The sequence below is a fragment of the Centroberyx affinis genome, unplaced genomic scaffold (assembly GCF_046629955.1).
Source record: "Centroberyx affinis isolate AG114_WGS23_722 - 3 ecotype Tasmania unplaced genomic scaffold, CSIRO-AGI_Caff_v1 ptg004734l_1, whole genome shotgun sequence".
Classification (NCBI taxonomy): domain Eukaryota; kingdom Metazoa; phylum Chordata; class Actinopteri; order Beryciformes; family Berycidae; genus Centroberyx; species Centroberyx affinis.
Genome location: NW_027282291.1, coordinates 259,363 through 274,158, shown reverse-complemented (window position 1 = coordinate 274,158; position 14,796 = coordinate 259,363). Strand labels below are relative to the sequence as shown.

General features: G+C 45.4%; 1 protein-coding gene across 6 annotated transcripts in view; it reads left to right on the top strand.

Moving 5' to 3' along the window:
* Positions 1-14,796, top strand: part of iqsec1a (IQ motif and Sec7 domain ArfGEF 1a) — an 89,016-nt gene that overhangs the window by 66,529 nt on the left and 7,691 nt on the right. For 4 of the 6 annotated variants that reach the window (XM_071544917.1, XM_071544918.1, XM_071544916.1 and 1 more), the window contains 10 exons: positions 6,252-6,528; positions 6,994-8,273; positions 9,090-9,251; positions 9,881-10,003; positions 10,593-10,759; positions 11,545-11,684; positions 12,881-12,910; positions 13,968-14,093; positions 14,255-14,354; positions 14,597-14,758. In XM_071544917.1, the coding sequence (XP_071401018.1) occupies positions 6,252-6,528; positions 6,994-8,273; positions 9,090-9,251; positions 9,881-10,003; positions 10,593-10,759; positions 11,545-11,684; positions 12,881-12,910; positions 13,968-14,093; positions 14,255-14,354; positions 14,597-14,758 (2,567 nt within the window). Of the gene's footprint in view, positions 1-418; positions 651-6,251; positions 6,529-6,993; positions 8,274-9,089; positions 9,252-9,880; positions 10,004-10,592; positions 10,760-11,544; positions 11,685-12,880; positions 12,911-13,967; positions 14,094-14,254; positions 14,355-14,596; positions 14,759-14,796 lie in introns of those variants that run through there. The other 2 variants (XM_071544920.1, XM_071544919.1) reach the window with 2 other exon arrangements.

Here is a 14,796-nt window from a genome sequence, read left to right as displayed (position 1 = left end):
TCTCTCCCTTCCCATGTTTTCTCATTCTCTGATAGCATGCCTGCAAAAACATTTTTTTTTTTCTACTTCCCTCGGCCCCGGGGTCATTTGTGTATCCCTTGCTCGCGCGATCGGCGTTGTACAGGAGGAATTTCATCCCCTTCCCTCTCTCCCTAGCTACAGAGCCACTGTGCTCTCACACCCCCTTCCCTGCACCCCGCCCCCTTCCATATTGCTAAGGGCCTGGCAGAAACCCACACTCCCCTCTCTCCCAGCCTCCGCCCCCCTCATACTCCTACCAGCCCGGCGCGCCGAGGACAGAGAAGGAGAAAGAGGAAAAAAAGAAAGACCTCCATTTGTCTGTCAGAGATTACAGACTACCACTTAGCAGTCACCCTGCCCGCCTACCATCCATAGGGAGCTTGCTTTCACAAGGCAAAACCATGGGAACGTTTACATGCAGCGGAGAGCTACAACCAGAGAGCTATAGCAGATGGGAGTTTGGAGATGTGTGTTTCTGTTAGAGAAACCTTTTAGGCAGCAGTAGGGACCGGTAGGGAGGACTGGTAATGTTTGGACTACCTCGTCTTGTGAGTGCTGGCCAGCATGTGGTGTTTGCAGTGTAACTCAGAGAAGACCCAGTCTCTGCTGGAGCTGGAGCTGGATGGCTGGTAAGAGTAATAGGAGAGTGTAAATGTGAGAGAGTGTTTGTTTTTGTGTGTGTGTGTGTGTGTGTGTGTGTCTGTGTGTGTGTGTGTGTGTGTCTGTGTGTGTGTGTGTGTGTGTGTGTTTTGTCATTGGATAAGGTTACACCAGGCTGCTAAAGCTCATAAGGCTTTGTTTAATAAACAGTAGAGAGTCTTTGCATGTTTGTGAAAAGAGCTTGGATCACACGCTGAATTAAAATGCTTCTTTTATGTTCAGCTGCATCCACACTATCCACATTACAGGAGGTATGACAGAAGTAATGTGAAGCTACAGTCAAGGAGATCATGAATTTTAAAGTGGGGTCTGCCATTTCAATTTTCACTCCCCTTATAATGGAAAACAGATCATGTCCCCTCTCGGCTATCATGATGCATTTAGTCTTACTGTACAGGCTCCATCTGTGAGTTGGATTGTCCCTCCTGCTTGGTTGAAGGGCATTCCTGCAGTGTGTCGTGTCCCTCCTGCTGCTGTGTGCTTTCTAATAGCTGGATCTTCAAGGGCAGGTGCTGAGTGTGGCATGGCGGATTATTTATTAATTATTAATTATTGAGAGAGAATGACAGTCGGTCTGTTAGCCTGTTGCTATATGGGACTTGACAGGAGGGATGCCCTGATTCAGACAGAACGAGACCTGGCAGCTGACTGGGTCTAGTGCTGGGGAATGGTATTTCTATCTGATTACATGAGTAATAGGTAGGTTGATGACATGTAAAACCATCTATGTCATCACTCTTTCAGAGGGGTCTGTCTTCTGCATCTATGCTGCTAATAAGGCTCTTATTTCAATTCATACTCCAGAAGTGTAAAGAAAAAAAAGAGAGAGAAACTCTGGCGTCATTCATTTATCCATCAAATCGTTCAGGCATATAATTACCCTCAATAGGCTGTGATTGGAGTTCTCATGGAGTTCTCAGGGCAAACTAAAGCAGTTTAATACCTCTGTGTCTACACATTACTTTGTAATTTGTAACATAATAATCCTGACAGAGGTTTGAAGTTCTACACGCAGATGGAAGCTATTCAACAGTGAGGCCTATAGGGCGATACACTCAATTGTTGTGACTGTGTTGGTTTCCGCTGGATGACTGCATATTGTGATGCGTCTCTGGTCGGGTCAGAAGAGAGATACCCAAGTCCTAATGCTATGGCCTTTGCTCAGCTGAAGTATACAGTTACAATTTAGAACATGAAGCTACAGTAGTTGGGTACCATGACTCTTACGAGGCTCCTGTCGACTATATACTGTCTGCTGCAAACTCTCAGAGCGATACTGTCAGCCTTCTGGCCAGTGCAGCTGTGTCACACTGTAAATCCCAGCCTGCTCCCGGCTTTCTTTTGACAACAATTAAAAGCATCCATTAGTATGGTTATTGGTGCTGAAATGACATATGATATACCTGAGTGTTTACAGACAAGTTTGCTTTTTAATGCTGCACTCGTACTTCATTAACATGTTACTGTGTGGTCTCATAACCTTTGACCTGGAAAACATTCCCTCACATCTGTGTCGTGTGGACCGGTGTTTGCATCTGTATTTATGAGCTCTCTGAGTCACTGTGAAGAGAGAGAAAACATCTGCTTTTGTTGTGCTAGGAGCACATGTGTTGTCGGCACAAGGGGCACTGTGGGGTGAGAGCTGTGGTATGGAGTGGCAGTTTGATTGAAAGGGTCCGTTCATTGTTGAAAGATATTTGTATAAATATTTATCGCATAGCTCATTGCATTGGCTTTCGGAGTTCACAACTGAATGGGTAATTCAATTATGCTCTCTTATTCTGGAAGGAGCAAAAAACACAATTTGAAGTAGAGCAGCCTTTGCAGTTGATTGGAAAAACATGCAAGCACGTCGCGGTCTCGAGACTTCTCTGTCAGAGTGGGGAGGCACTGAGCCTTCATTTGGGAGGTAGGCTTGTTCCTCACTGCGGCTCTCGCTCCCTGCCTAGCTCCAGCCTGCACTTCATTAGCAATCCTCTATTCCCAGAACTCCTGTAGATGTGACTCCTCTTTTCCGGGATGGAGGAATGTTTCTCCCTCAGGTCCGACTGATGGAATGGGGTTGAGGCCTGGGCAGGGGCCTGGGCCTGTTTGCTCAGGATGTGTTGAGAGAGAGGGAAGTGGGGGGAGAAAGAGAAAGAGAGATGGTCGACCCCCCCAAACCCCCTGGATCCCATGGCTCAAAATCACTGCCAGCTGAGCTGACATGGTTATCCATGCCTACATCAGAATTATGGGGGCTCCTGGTGGATAAAGAGCGAGACGGAGGGACAGACACCATCGAGTGGTGCTAATACATTGAGATCATAACCCCCCCTCCCACCCCTCCCACCCCTCCCACCCTTGTTTATTTCAATAGGGATTGTGGTCTACACAAATAGCATCAGGTAGTGGGGGACAACCATCATTGCTTCATCCTTTGCCTCTCTACATCTATTATGGATACAGCATGGTGTTTTACATGGTAACATAGTTTTGTTGTTTATAGAAGCCTCTCCTATGGAGTAATGTCATGCAAGTCCCTGCTCTGCCCCTAGTTGACTGCATCTCTCTCTCCCTCAACATCCATTACAGCCTAAAACGCCAGCTCTCTAAAATACTGCTCTCTCCTCCTTTTTTTTTCTTTTCCCGCCATCATGAACAACTGACCTGACTGAGTGGAGTAGACGATGACCTCAGAGGGAAAGTACAGCAGCACTTATTTTCTCACTCTTTTTCCCTCTCACTTTCTTTCTCTCTCTGTCTTTCTGTCTTTCTTATACACACCCACAATCACACACAATCTGAAGGCTTGGGTGGGAGAAAATGAAGCAGAAGAACAAAATGGAAGGAAAAGATGCTTTAGTCCCCCATGGGAAAAGCAAGTCCAGTTGCCGTAGTTTCTGACTTCCTGCCTTGAATGTTGTCGGGGGTGACGGGGCGAGGAACAAACCCCAGAGGACCACTCTAGGGACTATAAAAAGCAGATCGCAGTTCGTTGCGTTTTCAGCCATTACTGAAACTCAGTTTTTATTTCTGTAGTAATATTGTCATACCAATTGCACTACCATGCCCCAAACACTCCTTTGATATCACTTTATCCAGGTCAATAACCAATCATCCAATGAAGAAATCATGAAAACGACCTGTCAGGCGAGCAGAAGTGACCACCGTCTGCATTCCGGTGCTGTGACAGAACACAAGGTGTGACTCTAACTCCGGGGACGGCAGCGTCACAGTTTGCCGTGACAGATGGTTGGGGAGATTCGTCCCAATGGCGATTATGCAAGGAAGTGTGATTTTCGCTCTGTCGTACTGGCTCTGTGTCGGTCTGGCAGTGTGTAGGCCCTCCTCGCGTAGCGCCGTAGCCGTCTGCTGGTCCGCACATCAGAACACTGTGTGTATCTAGAGCCCCGAGGGAGTCAGTTAGCATTAGCAAGGTGGCCTTGGCTGACCCTGAGTGGGTCATCTCCACCCTGACAGAGAGGGAGGGGGGGCTTAATGCGGTACAGTTAACCTGTCGCCAGAATTCACTCTGCTGCACTAGTTTGTTGGGGTAAATATCTGTGCTACTTGAGGACATGATATTATCACAATATGCATCCAAACACAGTCTCACTGCCATTAGCTGTTGGAATCAGACTAAATATTTTCTGGATGCTGTTGATCCTACCATTTACCAGGTGGTAGTTTGGCAGCCCTAGTAGGCCGACGTGTTTAAATATTTCACACTCCAATGTTTGGTGGAGAGGCGGTCGAGCATCTGCAGGGTTTACATAGCACCGTGTCTGTTTTGGAAAGTAATTTATTCTCAGAAGCATCAATTAAAGCTAGAGTGTGTGAAGCCATTCCAGAGATTCATGATCGCTATAGCCTAGATGAGTCACTTGTAATAGGTTGAGCCTTAGATTTATTTTTATTACATAATTATACATTTTACGCTACATTTTTACCTTACGTTGCATTTTTGTCTGTTAGAAAGGTATCAGTGGACAGAGTAAAGAAAAAAAAATGGGAGAGGATGGGAACATGTGACATGTGAATCACCAAAATGACTGGTACATTGTATGGACTGTGGCAACTAAGTCAGCAAACATTCCTGAGCTTTAAATTTTTAGGAGGCTTTCAGTAAGTATCTGGTAGTAAACCTTGAGTGAGCATCTACTGTGCACATTTCGATGGCCTGGTGTGCTGTGTTAGGTTGTCAATGTTTTACAATCAATAAAAAGAAAGACTGTACTGGTACATCTGATGTAATGTGAAGAAGCGACAGTATGTTCTTAGTCTTTATAATATCATGCGGCTTCTGTACTTTTTGACCATATTTGATCCCATCTGCACTTTTTCATTCAGCACAAACAGCAGGATTGGCTGCTGCCTGCCAGAAGGCTGTTTCTGTTGAATGTTGATTTCCAGCCATCTAATGAAGGAAGTGGTTTGTGTACAGTGTATGGGTGTGTCGCCTCACAGTTCAAACACATTAGTCTGCCTGTGAAAAGTGAAAGTACTGTACCACCGAAAAGAATGAATGTCAGTTATTGAGCAGGTGGGCACCACAAACACCCGCGCCTCGGCTATTTCTAAGGGACTGTTAAAGTTATATTTGCTCTGTCATTCTCCTCTAAACTGGACTTTGTAACAGTCATTGGAACAGTGAGTCGTCTATTCGCCAAACATGATGCAACTGTCATTGGTCACTGATTGGCTCTTAAGGTGGCGTAGACTTTGGTTTCCTGGAGGAGCCTGTGTACTCCGGACTTCACTAGACTGAAAGAATGGTGGACAAGATATGGAGGAAGAGTTGGCATTTTATAGAAAATAGAAGGTCTTTCCGCACTGGGCAAACCTCTTCTAGGGCTGCAGAATGTAAGAGTGAGTGAGTAGCCTCTCTTTTTTTCCATTGTTTTATGTGTATTATAGGAAGTAATCCCCTGCGGACGATGGATGACATGCTGTATAATTTATAGACACTGTCTGACGTGGCATTTTTATTCTCTGAATGTAACAGAGCAAAATCTATGGTGTACTTCTACAGTCATATTTCTAATAGTAATTATTACAGACCCACTTACTCACCAGCTTTTTAATCAGCATACAGTGTGAATGAAATGTTGGTTGTATATCTTGAAAGTTGTGGGATCAGCACTTCTCAGAAATGGCTGGCTGCATTTATTTACACACACCTCTCTCTGTCCTCTCTCTAACCACTGACTCTGCAGTTCACTTCTGTAGTGCCATATGCTCATTTACATGTTCAGTAATGGACTACACTACTGTTTTTAAGAATTTCCTTTCAGCTCCTGCTGAACAGAGTTATGCAGCATTCACCACTCAGTACATGATTCATAGTATTAGACTGACAGGCCACAAGTCCCTCAAATGTCCTTTTCGCTCTGACTGCACTTGGTAAGGAGGATCGGACAGTTGAAAATTGAGCATGATAAATTATGTCTGAATTGCATTCTCACTCTCAAACTGTCAGCAAATTGAATTGTCATTGACTATTTCCTAGCAGGGGGAAAATTAAATCTCTTTGTTCTCAGATTTTTATTATGTCTGTTGGTAACCAAGCTTTTCTTCCGTCATTACAGTGTGGAAGGGGACGGACGGCCCAATGAGAGCGGCTCTTCCCTGGACGGAGCCAGCTATGGCCGGGGGCCAGTGACTCACGGCTCGGCCATCAGCCCGGACCGTTTTGATAGCCCGCTTTACGGCCACGGGGTCCAGCCTGGGCCTCAGAGGCCCCGTCGGCCCAAGCTCCAGCACTCACAGTCTATCCTTCGCAAGCAGGCTGAGGAGGAGGCCATCAAGCGCTCCCGCTCGCTCTCTGAGAGCTATGAGCTCTCTGCTGACCTCCAGGACAAGCAGGTACTCAAAACCTTCCTCCCTTAATAATGCACTACTGTAGAGTCAACTTCAGTCTAATGGAGTTTCTCACTTTGCTTATTCAGTTTCATTATTTTATGCAGAGTTACACAGAATTTTGTCATGTGCAATTTTTCATCAGATGGAAAAAACCTGTCTTTGTGTTGTTGTTTTTTTACCTCTAGCTTGTATCATTACACTCCTGAATGTCGCCTTTAGGTTGTTCTCATTTGTAGGCTTATTTTTCTGAAACCTAGCTGTGTGAGATTATTGTTGATGCAGATAATGCGGGTGGCAGCTTATTGTTAGAATGTCACAGAGCTACCGACCACTGGGAGAGCCGAGTTATCAGTGACATTCAGGAGGATTACATTCAATCCATTACAAACCACCTCAAGCTAAGAAACACAATGCGATATTTCATGAGTGGCACATCCCCTTAATTCATTTACTCCCTCTTTTCTTCAGGTGGAGATGCTGGAGCGTAAATATGGAGGACGCTTCATAACCCGGCATGCGGCCCGCACCATCCAGACAGCCTTCCGCCAGTACCAGATGAACAAGAACTTTGAACGTCTCAGGAGCTCTATGTCTGAGAACCGTATGTCCAGACGCATCGTTCTGTCCAACATGAGGATGCAGCTCTCCTTTGAGGGCCCTGAGAAAGTCCATAGCTCCTACTTTGAAGGGAGGCAGGTGTCCATGACGGAGGATGGCTCTCCACTGTCCATGGTACAGTCTGAATGCGGAGACATGGAGGTCCACCAACAGGCCAACATGGCGCCTCACCCAGCCACCCAGGGTGACCTGACGGATGCCATCACGGAGCTGGAGGACGCCTTTTCCAGACAGGTCAAGTCTCTGGCCGAGTCTATAGATGATGCACTGAACTGTCGCAGCCTTCAGGGGGATGAGGGACCTGACCCAGAGGCCATGGGCTGTCCTGAGGTGGAGAGGGAAGTGTCCTATCAGGTGAAGCCCCACCGCGGGGCAGCTGGACGCATGCATGATGAAATGCTGGCATCCTACAGTGACGTTACTCTGTTCATTGACGAGGAGGACATGTCCCCCTCCATCGCTCTGTCGAGGTCAGGCGACCAGCCCTCCAGCATGGAATCGGACTTGCGGCTGCGTTCAGTCAATTCGTCCCAGGAGTACTGGCCTATGGACCCTAAAGACGAGGGCCGAGACACGGACACCAGCTGCCGCAGCACTCCCTCTCTGGAGTGCCAGGAGCAGCGTCTTAGAATGGACCATCTCCCTCTGCTGACCATAGAGCCCCCCAGCGACAGCTCCGCAGAGCTCAGCGACCGGTCTGAGCGCAGCTCCGTCAAACGGCCGCCTGTGTACGAGCCCCACGGCCACATCGTAACGTCGTCCCAGGCAAGCCCCAAACACATTTCCCACGGCCCCCCGCCACGAGCCCCATCCCGGGACGACGAGGCACCTTTACGCCACCGCCACCGGCAGCTGGAGAGCCATCTAGCCATCAACGGCTCAGCCAACCGGCAGAGCAAGTCAGAATCTGACTTCTCCGACGGGGACAACGACAGCATCAATAGCACATCCAACTCAAATGACACCATCAACTGCAGCTCCGAGTCGTCGTCCAGAGACAGCCTTCGAGAGCAGACGCTCAGCAAGCAGACGTACCACAAAGAGACGCGCAACAGCTGGGACTCGCCCGTCTTCAGTAATGATGTTATCCGCAAGAGGCACTACCGCATTGGCCTGAACCTCTTCAACAAGTAGGTACTCAGCTGTGATGGAGCAGGCGCTTGACCAGTGATTGGAGTGATTAGGTCCCAGCAAGTGGATGATAAAACAGAGGTGGCCTACAATCAACACATTCACTCGCTGAGTGTTGCACAATAAACTGCAATCAATTTCATTCATACCAGTTACAAAGATTGGCAAGACCTCTGCATGAAAAAAAGGAATTAAGAACATAATTTGATTTGTGAGGAGTATTTGACTGCAGTATAATTACATTTCTGTGTTTCTGCTCGTTCTGCATACTAATAATATAAAGACTGATGTCTAAGGCTGAATTTGACCCCTTTGTCTCTAAATGCTGGCAGATCAACTACTATGCCTTCTATTTGAAAATGAACCATCTATTTCCTAAGGAGGGCATTTCCAGTCAGTCAGGAAATCAAACATGCTGTGAGATTAGTTTGATAAAAAAACTGTAGAAGGCACAATGACATAAGCTTTCAGAGACGTGTGACATTTCAATGACATGGTACCTTTTATTTGGTTAGATTGTGATTGTTTGTGTCTCTGTGTGTTGAGGCAACTTTGAGGCAATGTACATCAATCATCAACTTTCACCAGTCATGACCAACCTTGATTTTTTTAGTGTACATTTGTTCGCTATACCTTGTGACACACATTTATTTTGTCCCAAATGCAAATCCTCATATCAAGGCACTGTTACTCATCTACTTTGCCTCAACAAGTCTAAAGACTAAGCAGATATTTCTCTCCAGCATCATGCATCTATCATGATATCAGAGAATGAAAGAAAAGTTAACCCCCTGTCCATGTTTTTGATTTTTCAGGAAGCCAGAGAAGGGCATCCAGTACCTGACTGAGAGGGGATTTGTCCCCGACACACCGGTGGGCGTGGCTCACTTCCTGCTGCAGAGGAAGGGGCTGAGCAGGCAAATGATTGGAGAATTCCTTGGAAACAGACAGAAACAGTTCAACAGAGATGTCTTGGAGTAAGTATGATCTTTAATCAGCCTCCCCCAACTTTTTCAAGCATGATTGCATAAAACTCATCAGAAGACAGATAAATGCAATAAATAATATGTAATGTATTTATTAAAATCCCTAGCCCTAGTGTCCCAATTCCCATTCCCATACATACCAACATATTGAAGTAATTTGGAGCAGAGCAGTGAAGTGAAAGGGAAAAAGTTCTGCTGTGTCTTTTTTTTATTGAGAGAGACAATATGTGCTGAAGTCTCTGGGCCATCACTGTAGAGAATTTAATAAGGGAAAAAGAGAAGCAGAATGAGAGACACGGCACAAAAGCTCCCTCCAACCCAACTCATTAAGATCCTGCAGGTGATAAGGATGACTGGTTGTGTAAATACGACCAGAAATCCCTTGTTACGTCCTCTTTCACAAACACAGAGAGAGATATCCTCCGCGATATAATCTGGGCCAAACAAGATTCGCCCGTCTTAAAAGGGTCTTGCGTTTCTTCGAGAGATCAAAGAATTAGTGGCGAGCAGGAAAACTGGTGCGCTGTGGTGTGTCTTGTTTTAATTTTCTAGGATGTGGTAGCGTCCTCTTGTTTCATTCTCTATCTTTTCCTCTATGTGTGTGTGTGTGTGTGTTTTAGCTGTGTGGTGGATGAGATGGACTTCCAGGGCATGGAGCTGGACGAGGCCCTCAGGAAATTCCAGAACCACATCCGTGTCCAGGGGGAAGCCCAGAAGGTGGAGCGCCTCATCGAAGCCTACAGGTTAGAGCACACACACACTGACTGACAGATGGCATTTAGACATAGGATGGGCCGTTTATTATGCTGAGCAGTCTGGGGGGGGGGGAACCCAGAGGCACTGATTAGCACAGCAAAGGGTTATGACTCAGGAAAGATAGAGGAGAGGAAACACTGGATATGTCTGTCGTTGGTGCCCCAGATTTCTGTAACACCTGTGTGGAAAACAAATGAAATCGCTATGATCTTTAAAACACACTGTAGATGCTGAATGTATTTTCCGAAAACCGAATATGCCACAAACACACACACACATACACACATGAATAAATGCATGGTGTTCACAATAGTGGAAGGATTTTATACAATCTTTTATAGATTTTTTAAAACTGCTGCTGGTGTTCCTCACAACTGTATTGTCTGGATGATTTATTGATGCATAAAGGGAGCCGGTGCTAGCATTACTTCTGCTTGAGTAAATGTAGCAGTTCCTCACGCAATGATGCAAAAACAGTGACTCAATAGGTGTGACCAGTGCCACTGACTCACATAAGAGTGGTTGTGATCTGGGTTTAGTAATAAGTGATTTTGTTCTCCCTTGTCGTGTCTCTAGCCAGCGCTACTGCATCTGTAACCCCACAGTGGTGCGGCAGTTTAGGAACCCCGACACCATCTTCATCCTGGCCTTCGCCATCATCCTCCTCAACACTGACATGTACAGCCCTAACGTCAAGCCTGAGAGGAAGATGAAGCTGGAGGACTTTGTCAAGAATTTGCGAGGTAACGGAAGCTAAGACTGGGGCTCTGTTTCAGGTTCTGCACATAGAGACTAAGTCATGGAGAGCAGCACTAGTCTAGGATGTATTCTCTGATGTTTCAGTAAACATGGCTTTATATTCATGACTGTCTGATCAAAATATTGTATATACATCTAGAACAAGAGTAGAGGGCATCATCAAGACAAGGTCCATAGAATAGCACTATTTACTGTGTATTAAATCAACAAACATTAATTGCCCATGGTGATGAAAAGAGCACATTTTATACCCATGGTGACACCAGGCTGTAGCCTGTGGAGATGGTGACAGATATTTCTCTGTTAGTTTGGTCTACACAGATCTAGACTGTCACAATTCAATTATTTTGTTGATGTGTTAAAGTAATTGCCTTTTGATAATATAGTGCATATTTTATTCTTAGTTCTAGAGCATCCCATACTCAAAAACATATATATATACACATCTTTGAACCATATATACACATATACCGTTTGTGCAAATAAAGAGGAAATGTGTGAATAGTCATAGTCATGTGTGAATTGTCATATTTTGAAAGTTAGTTTCTGAAAAATAAGCAATTGACTGACTGATTTCACTCATCCCTCTCCACGCTTTCCTAATCTGAAATGAATGTTGTGGTCACAAAGCTGCTGTGCTTTTATTAAAACCTTTGATTTTTATGTCTGTCTTTCAGTCCGCCCTGTCCGTGTTGTGTGTGTGTGTATATATTGTGTATTTTGCATTTGCATACTGTATACAATAACCCGGCTCTCCCATGTGCGTCAGGTGTGGACGACGGGGAGGATATCCCCAGGGAGACTCTGATTGGCATCTATGAGAGGATCCGTAAGCGGGAGCTGAAGACCAACGAGGACCACGTGTCCCAGGTGCAGAAGGTCGAGAAGCTCATTGTGGGAAAGAAACCAGTGAGTAACGTTCACCATCCATTCTACTAAGTTCACCAAAACGTGTTAATTATTTTTAATCAGTGTTCACGCAGCTCTCTACTGAGAATCACTTACTGTTAGCGCTGGATATTACACGGTATAATGCCACCTTTTCTCCTGACTTTCCAGCCCAGTTTTACAGAGCACAACTCTTTGTCCTGTGTTAAAAGAGCAGGAGGAAAGAGGAGATTTACTACTGCTAAGTCTTTTGTACAGCTGGGTACTGAGAGAAAAGGGAGTCATGTCTGAGCGTAGACCTTCATGCTGGTGACTTTAATGCTCCCGGAGCCCTTGAGGGTGTCGCCCGACCCTGCAGTCTGATGAGGAATGAGCCCTCACTGCCGACACCGGTCTCCCCGCACATTATAGTCCCTACCCAATTATAGGGAGAGGAAAAAAGCTTTAGTGGCTGAAATGCTTGTCTCCCTAAATACTGCAATGCCACTCTTTAACTGACCAGCATAAGCTACACTGCATTACTCAGTTGATTCAATAATCATCAATACAATGGTTGGTTGATTTATATGTGCTCATACTGGGCTGGAGCCAGCATTTTGTTCTGACTTTGCTCCAGCCCCTCAGGACCAGGGGAGCGCAGTGTTTCTACACTGTTCTGCAGGCAATGATGTCTCTTTCCTGCATGAAGGTTAAAAGTGTGATTAACCTGTGCAGCTCCAGGGAGATGCTTGTCTTGCATTTTAGACTTTGTTCTGCTTCCCCACCAGTAGGATGGAATATCTTCTGCTCCACCAGTAATAACTGAATGTATTGAAAAATTATCCCTCATCACCATTTAGCAGCAAAATTAAAAGCCCAGGAGGACATTCAGTGAAACACCTGAACATAAAAACCACACTGGAATTCCACTCCGTAATAATCGGGCCCAGTGGCGCTGCTCAAAGTGGGCTAATGTGGAAAAATCAGTTTTCTTTCCAACATTCCGGACTCTGTCAAATCCAGCAGCGAAATAGAGCTTCCCTATGTTAGAAAACCCCCTAGGCATTATTAAGGTGTGTTACTGTGCATCTCCATAGCCCCTTTAACATAGCTGCACTGTCCCCAAGGGCAAATCCATAATGGGCCCCTTCCTAAGCAGGAGAGATTACATTTACATGTTATCGGACAGTGTAACACATATAGCTGTATAACACATCTTCTCTGTCTTCTCTTTTCAGATTGGATCACTGCATCATGGCCTCGGATGTGTAAGTAGGCTAAATATTCATAATTCATACTATATTTGATCATTTTACATTCAGTTCATGGTGTGTACACAAATTCCTCTCTCTTGTCCCTGGATGCCTCACTTAATCCACATTGTGTAGGTACTTGTAGTGTTGGATTACCTGAAGAAGCAAGGACTTCTGCCCTCTAAAGGGTCACATCTATTACTGAGATGAGCAGACGGTGCTGTGCCTTGTAGACAGAGTCAACAGATATAAATTCCTGGGTGGCAGTGAACTGCAGTGTTTACTGATTCTGTGCTGCACAGGGTGTATATCACTGCTGGGCTGCACGCCGCACAGATGTCTCTCAGACCACACTGTGGAGCAGCTATTTGAATGGAGATTATTACTCAAGAAATCTTTAGAGGAGAGCTATGTGCAGAGATATTTCTATTAATAGTGCACAGTTATCCCTATTAATAGTACATAGTTACTAGGGATGGGACAATATATCGAAATTCAATATATCGCAACACAAAAATGTAACAATACATATTGTGGGGCAGATAAATTAATTATGATAATAGCTACATTTTATTCTGCAGTAGTAATCACAGATGACATGGCTTGCCCATCACAATTTATCCAAAGAAATTATATTATCTGCACTTTGTAATGACATTTTTAAATTGTTGTTTATATTCTAGCAAGCCAATGTCATTGCTCAGATGGTGAGATAAGTGTGTCGTCCCATCCCTAATAGTTACACATCTGACCCTTTTACAGTTTCTTAATCTCAGGATTCTTGGGTGGTGGTTATGAACAGTGCCGGAAAATGGATGACACATTTTAATGGGACGAACTAAATTTAAAATTCCATGGTAACATCCAAAATGTCAGTACACCGCCCCACAATACTGAGAATGCTGCGAAGAATGCAAAACACTGGGGAGTGGTAAATCGGTCATCTTTTGGCTACACCCTCCTTAAAGTCTGGACAGAGGGAGGGTCAGTTCTGTTCCTTATTACCCAGTGGACCGAGGCCGTAATGACCTCTAAGTGTCGGTGTGTGTGTTGTTGTTTTCCTGCCCTGTAGGTGCTGTCCCTGCCCCATCGCCGGCTGGTGTGTTACTGCCGCCTGTTTGAAGTGCCAGATCCCAACAAGCTCCAGAAGCTGGGCCTGCATCAGCGGGAGATCTTCCTGTTCAATGACCTCCTAGTGGTACAGTCCTCTCATCTACTCCTCTCCTCTCCTCTCCTCTCCTCTCCTCTCCTCTCCTCTCATCTCCTCTCCTCTCCTCTCCTCTCCTCTTCTCACATTTATGTTTCCTCTCAAACTCTTTTTTATCCAACACTCACAATATTCTCTCTGTATGATATCAGGTAACTAAGATTTTCCAGAAGAAGAAGAACTCTGTGACGTACAGCTTCAGACAGTCCTTCTCTCTCTATGGGATGCAAGTCATGCTGTTTGAGAATCAGTGTAAGTTTCTTTTCTCAGTCCATATCTCTTTAGTGTGTTAGCCCAGAGTGTTTACATCAAACTCCACAGGGTTTGATTTAGCACAGTAACACATCCAGCAGAAATGGGAAGTCAAGCCAATGGACTGTGACATTGTTTACACTCTCCGGACTTCAGACAGACTCCTCCAACGTGTTTTAACTTGGTTTTGATCAATGCCCCGTGTGTAAATGTCTCTCCCTCTCTGTTTGCCGTTGGCCCAGATTACCCAAATGGAATCAGACTTACATCAGCGATACCAGGTGCGGACATCAAAGTCCTCATCAACTTTAACGCGCCTAACCCCCAGGACCGCAAGAAGTTCACAGACGACCTGCGGGAGTCAATTGCCGAGGTCCAGGAAATGGAGAAATACAGAATAGAGTGTGAGCTGACTTTTTTACCCTCCCATCCCCCTCTCTCT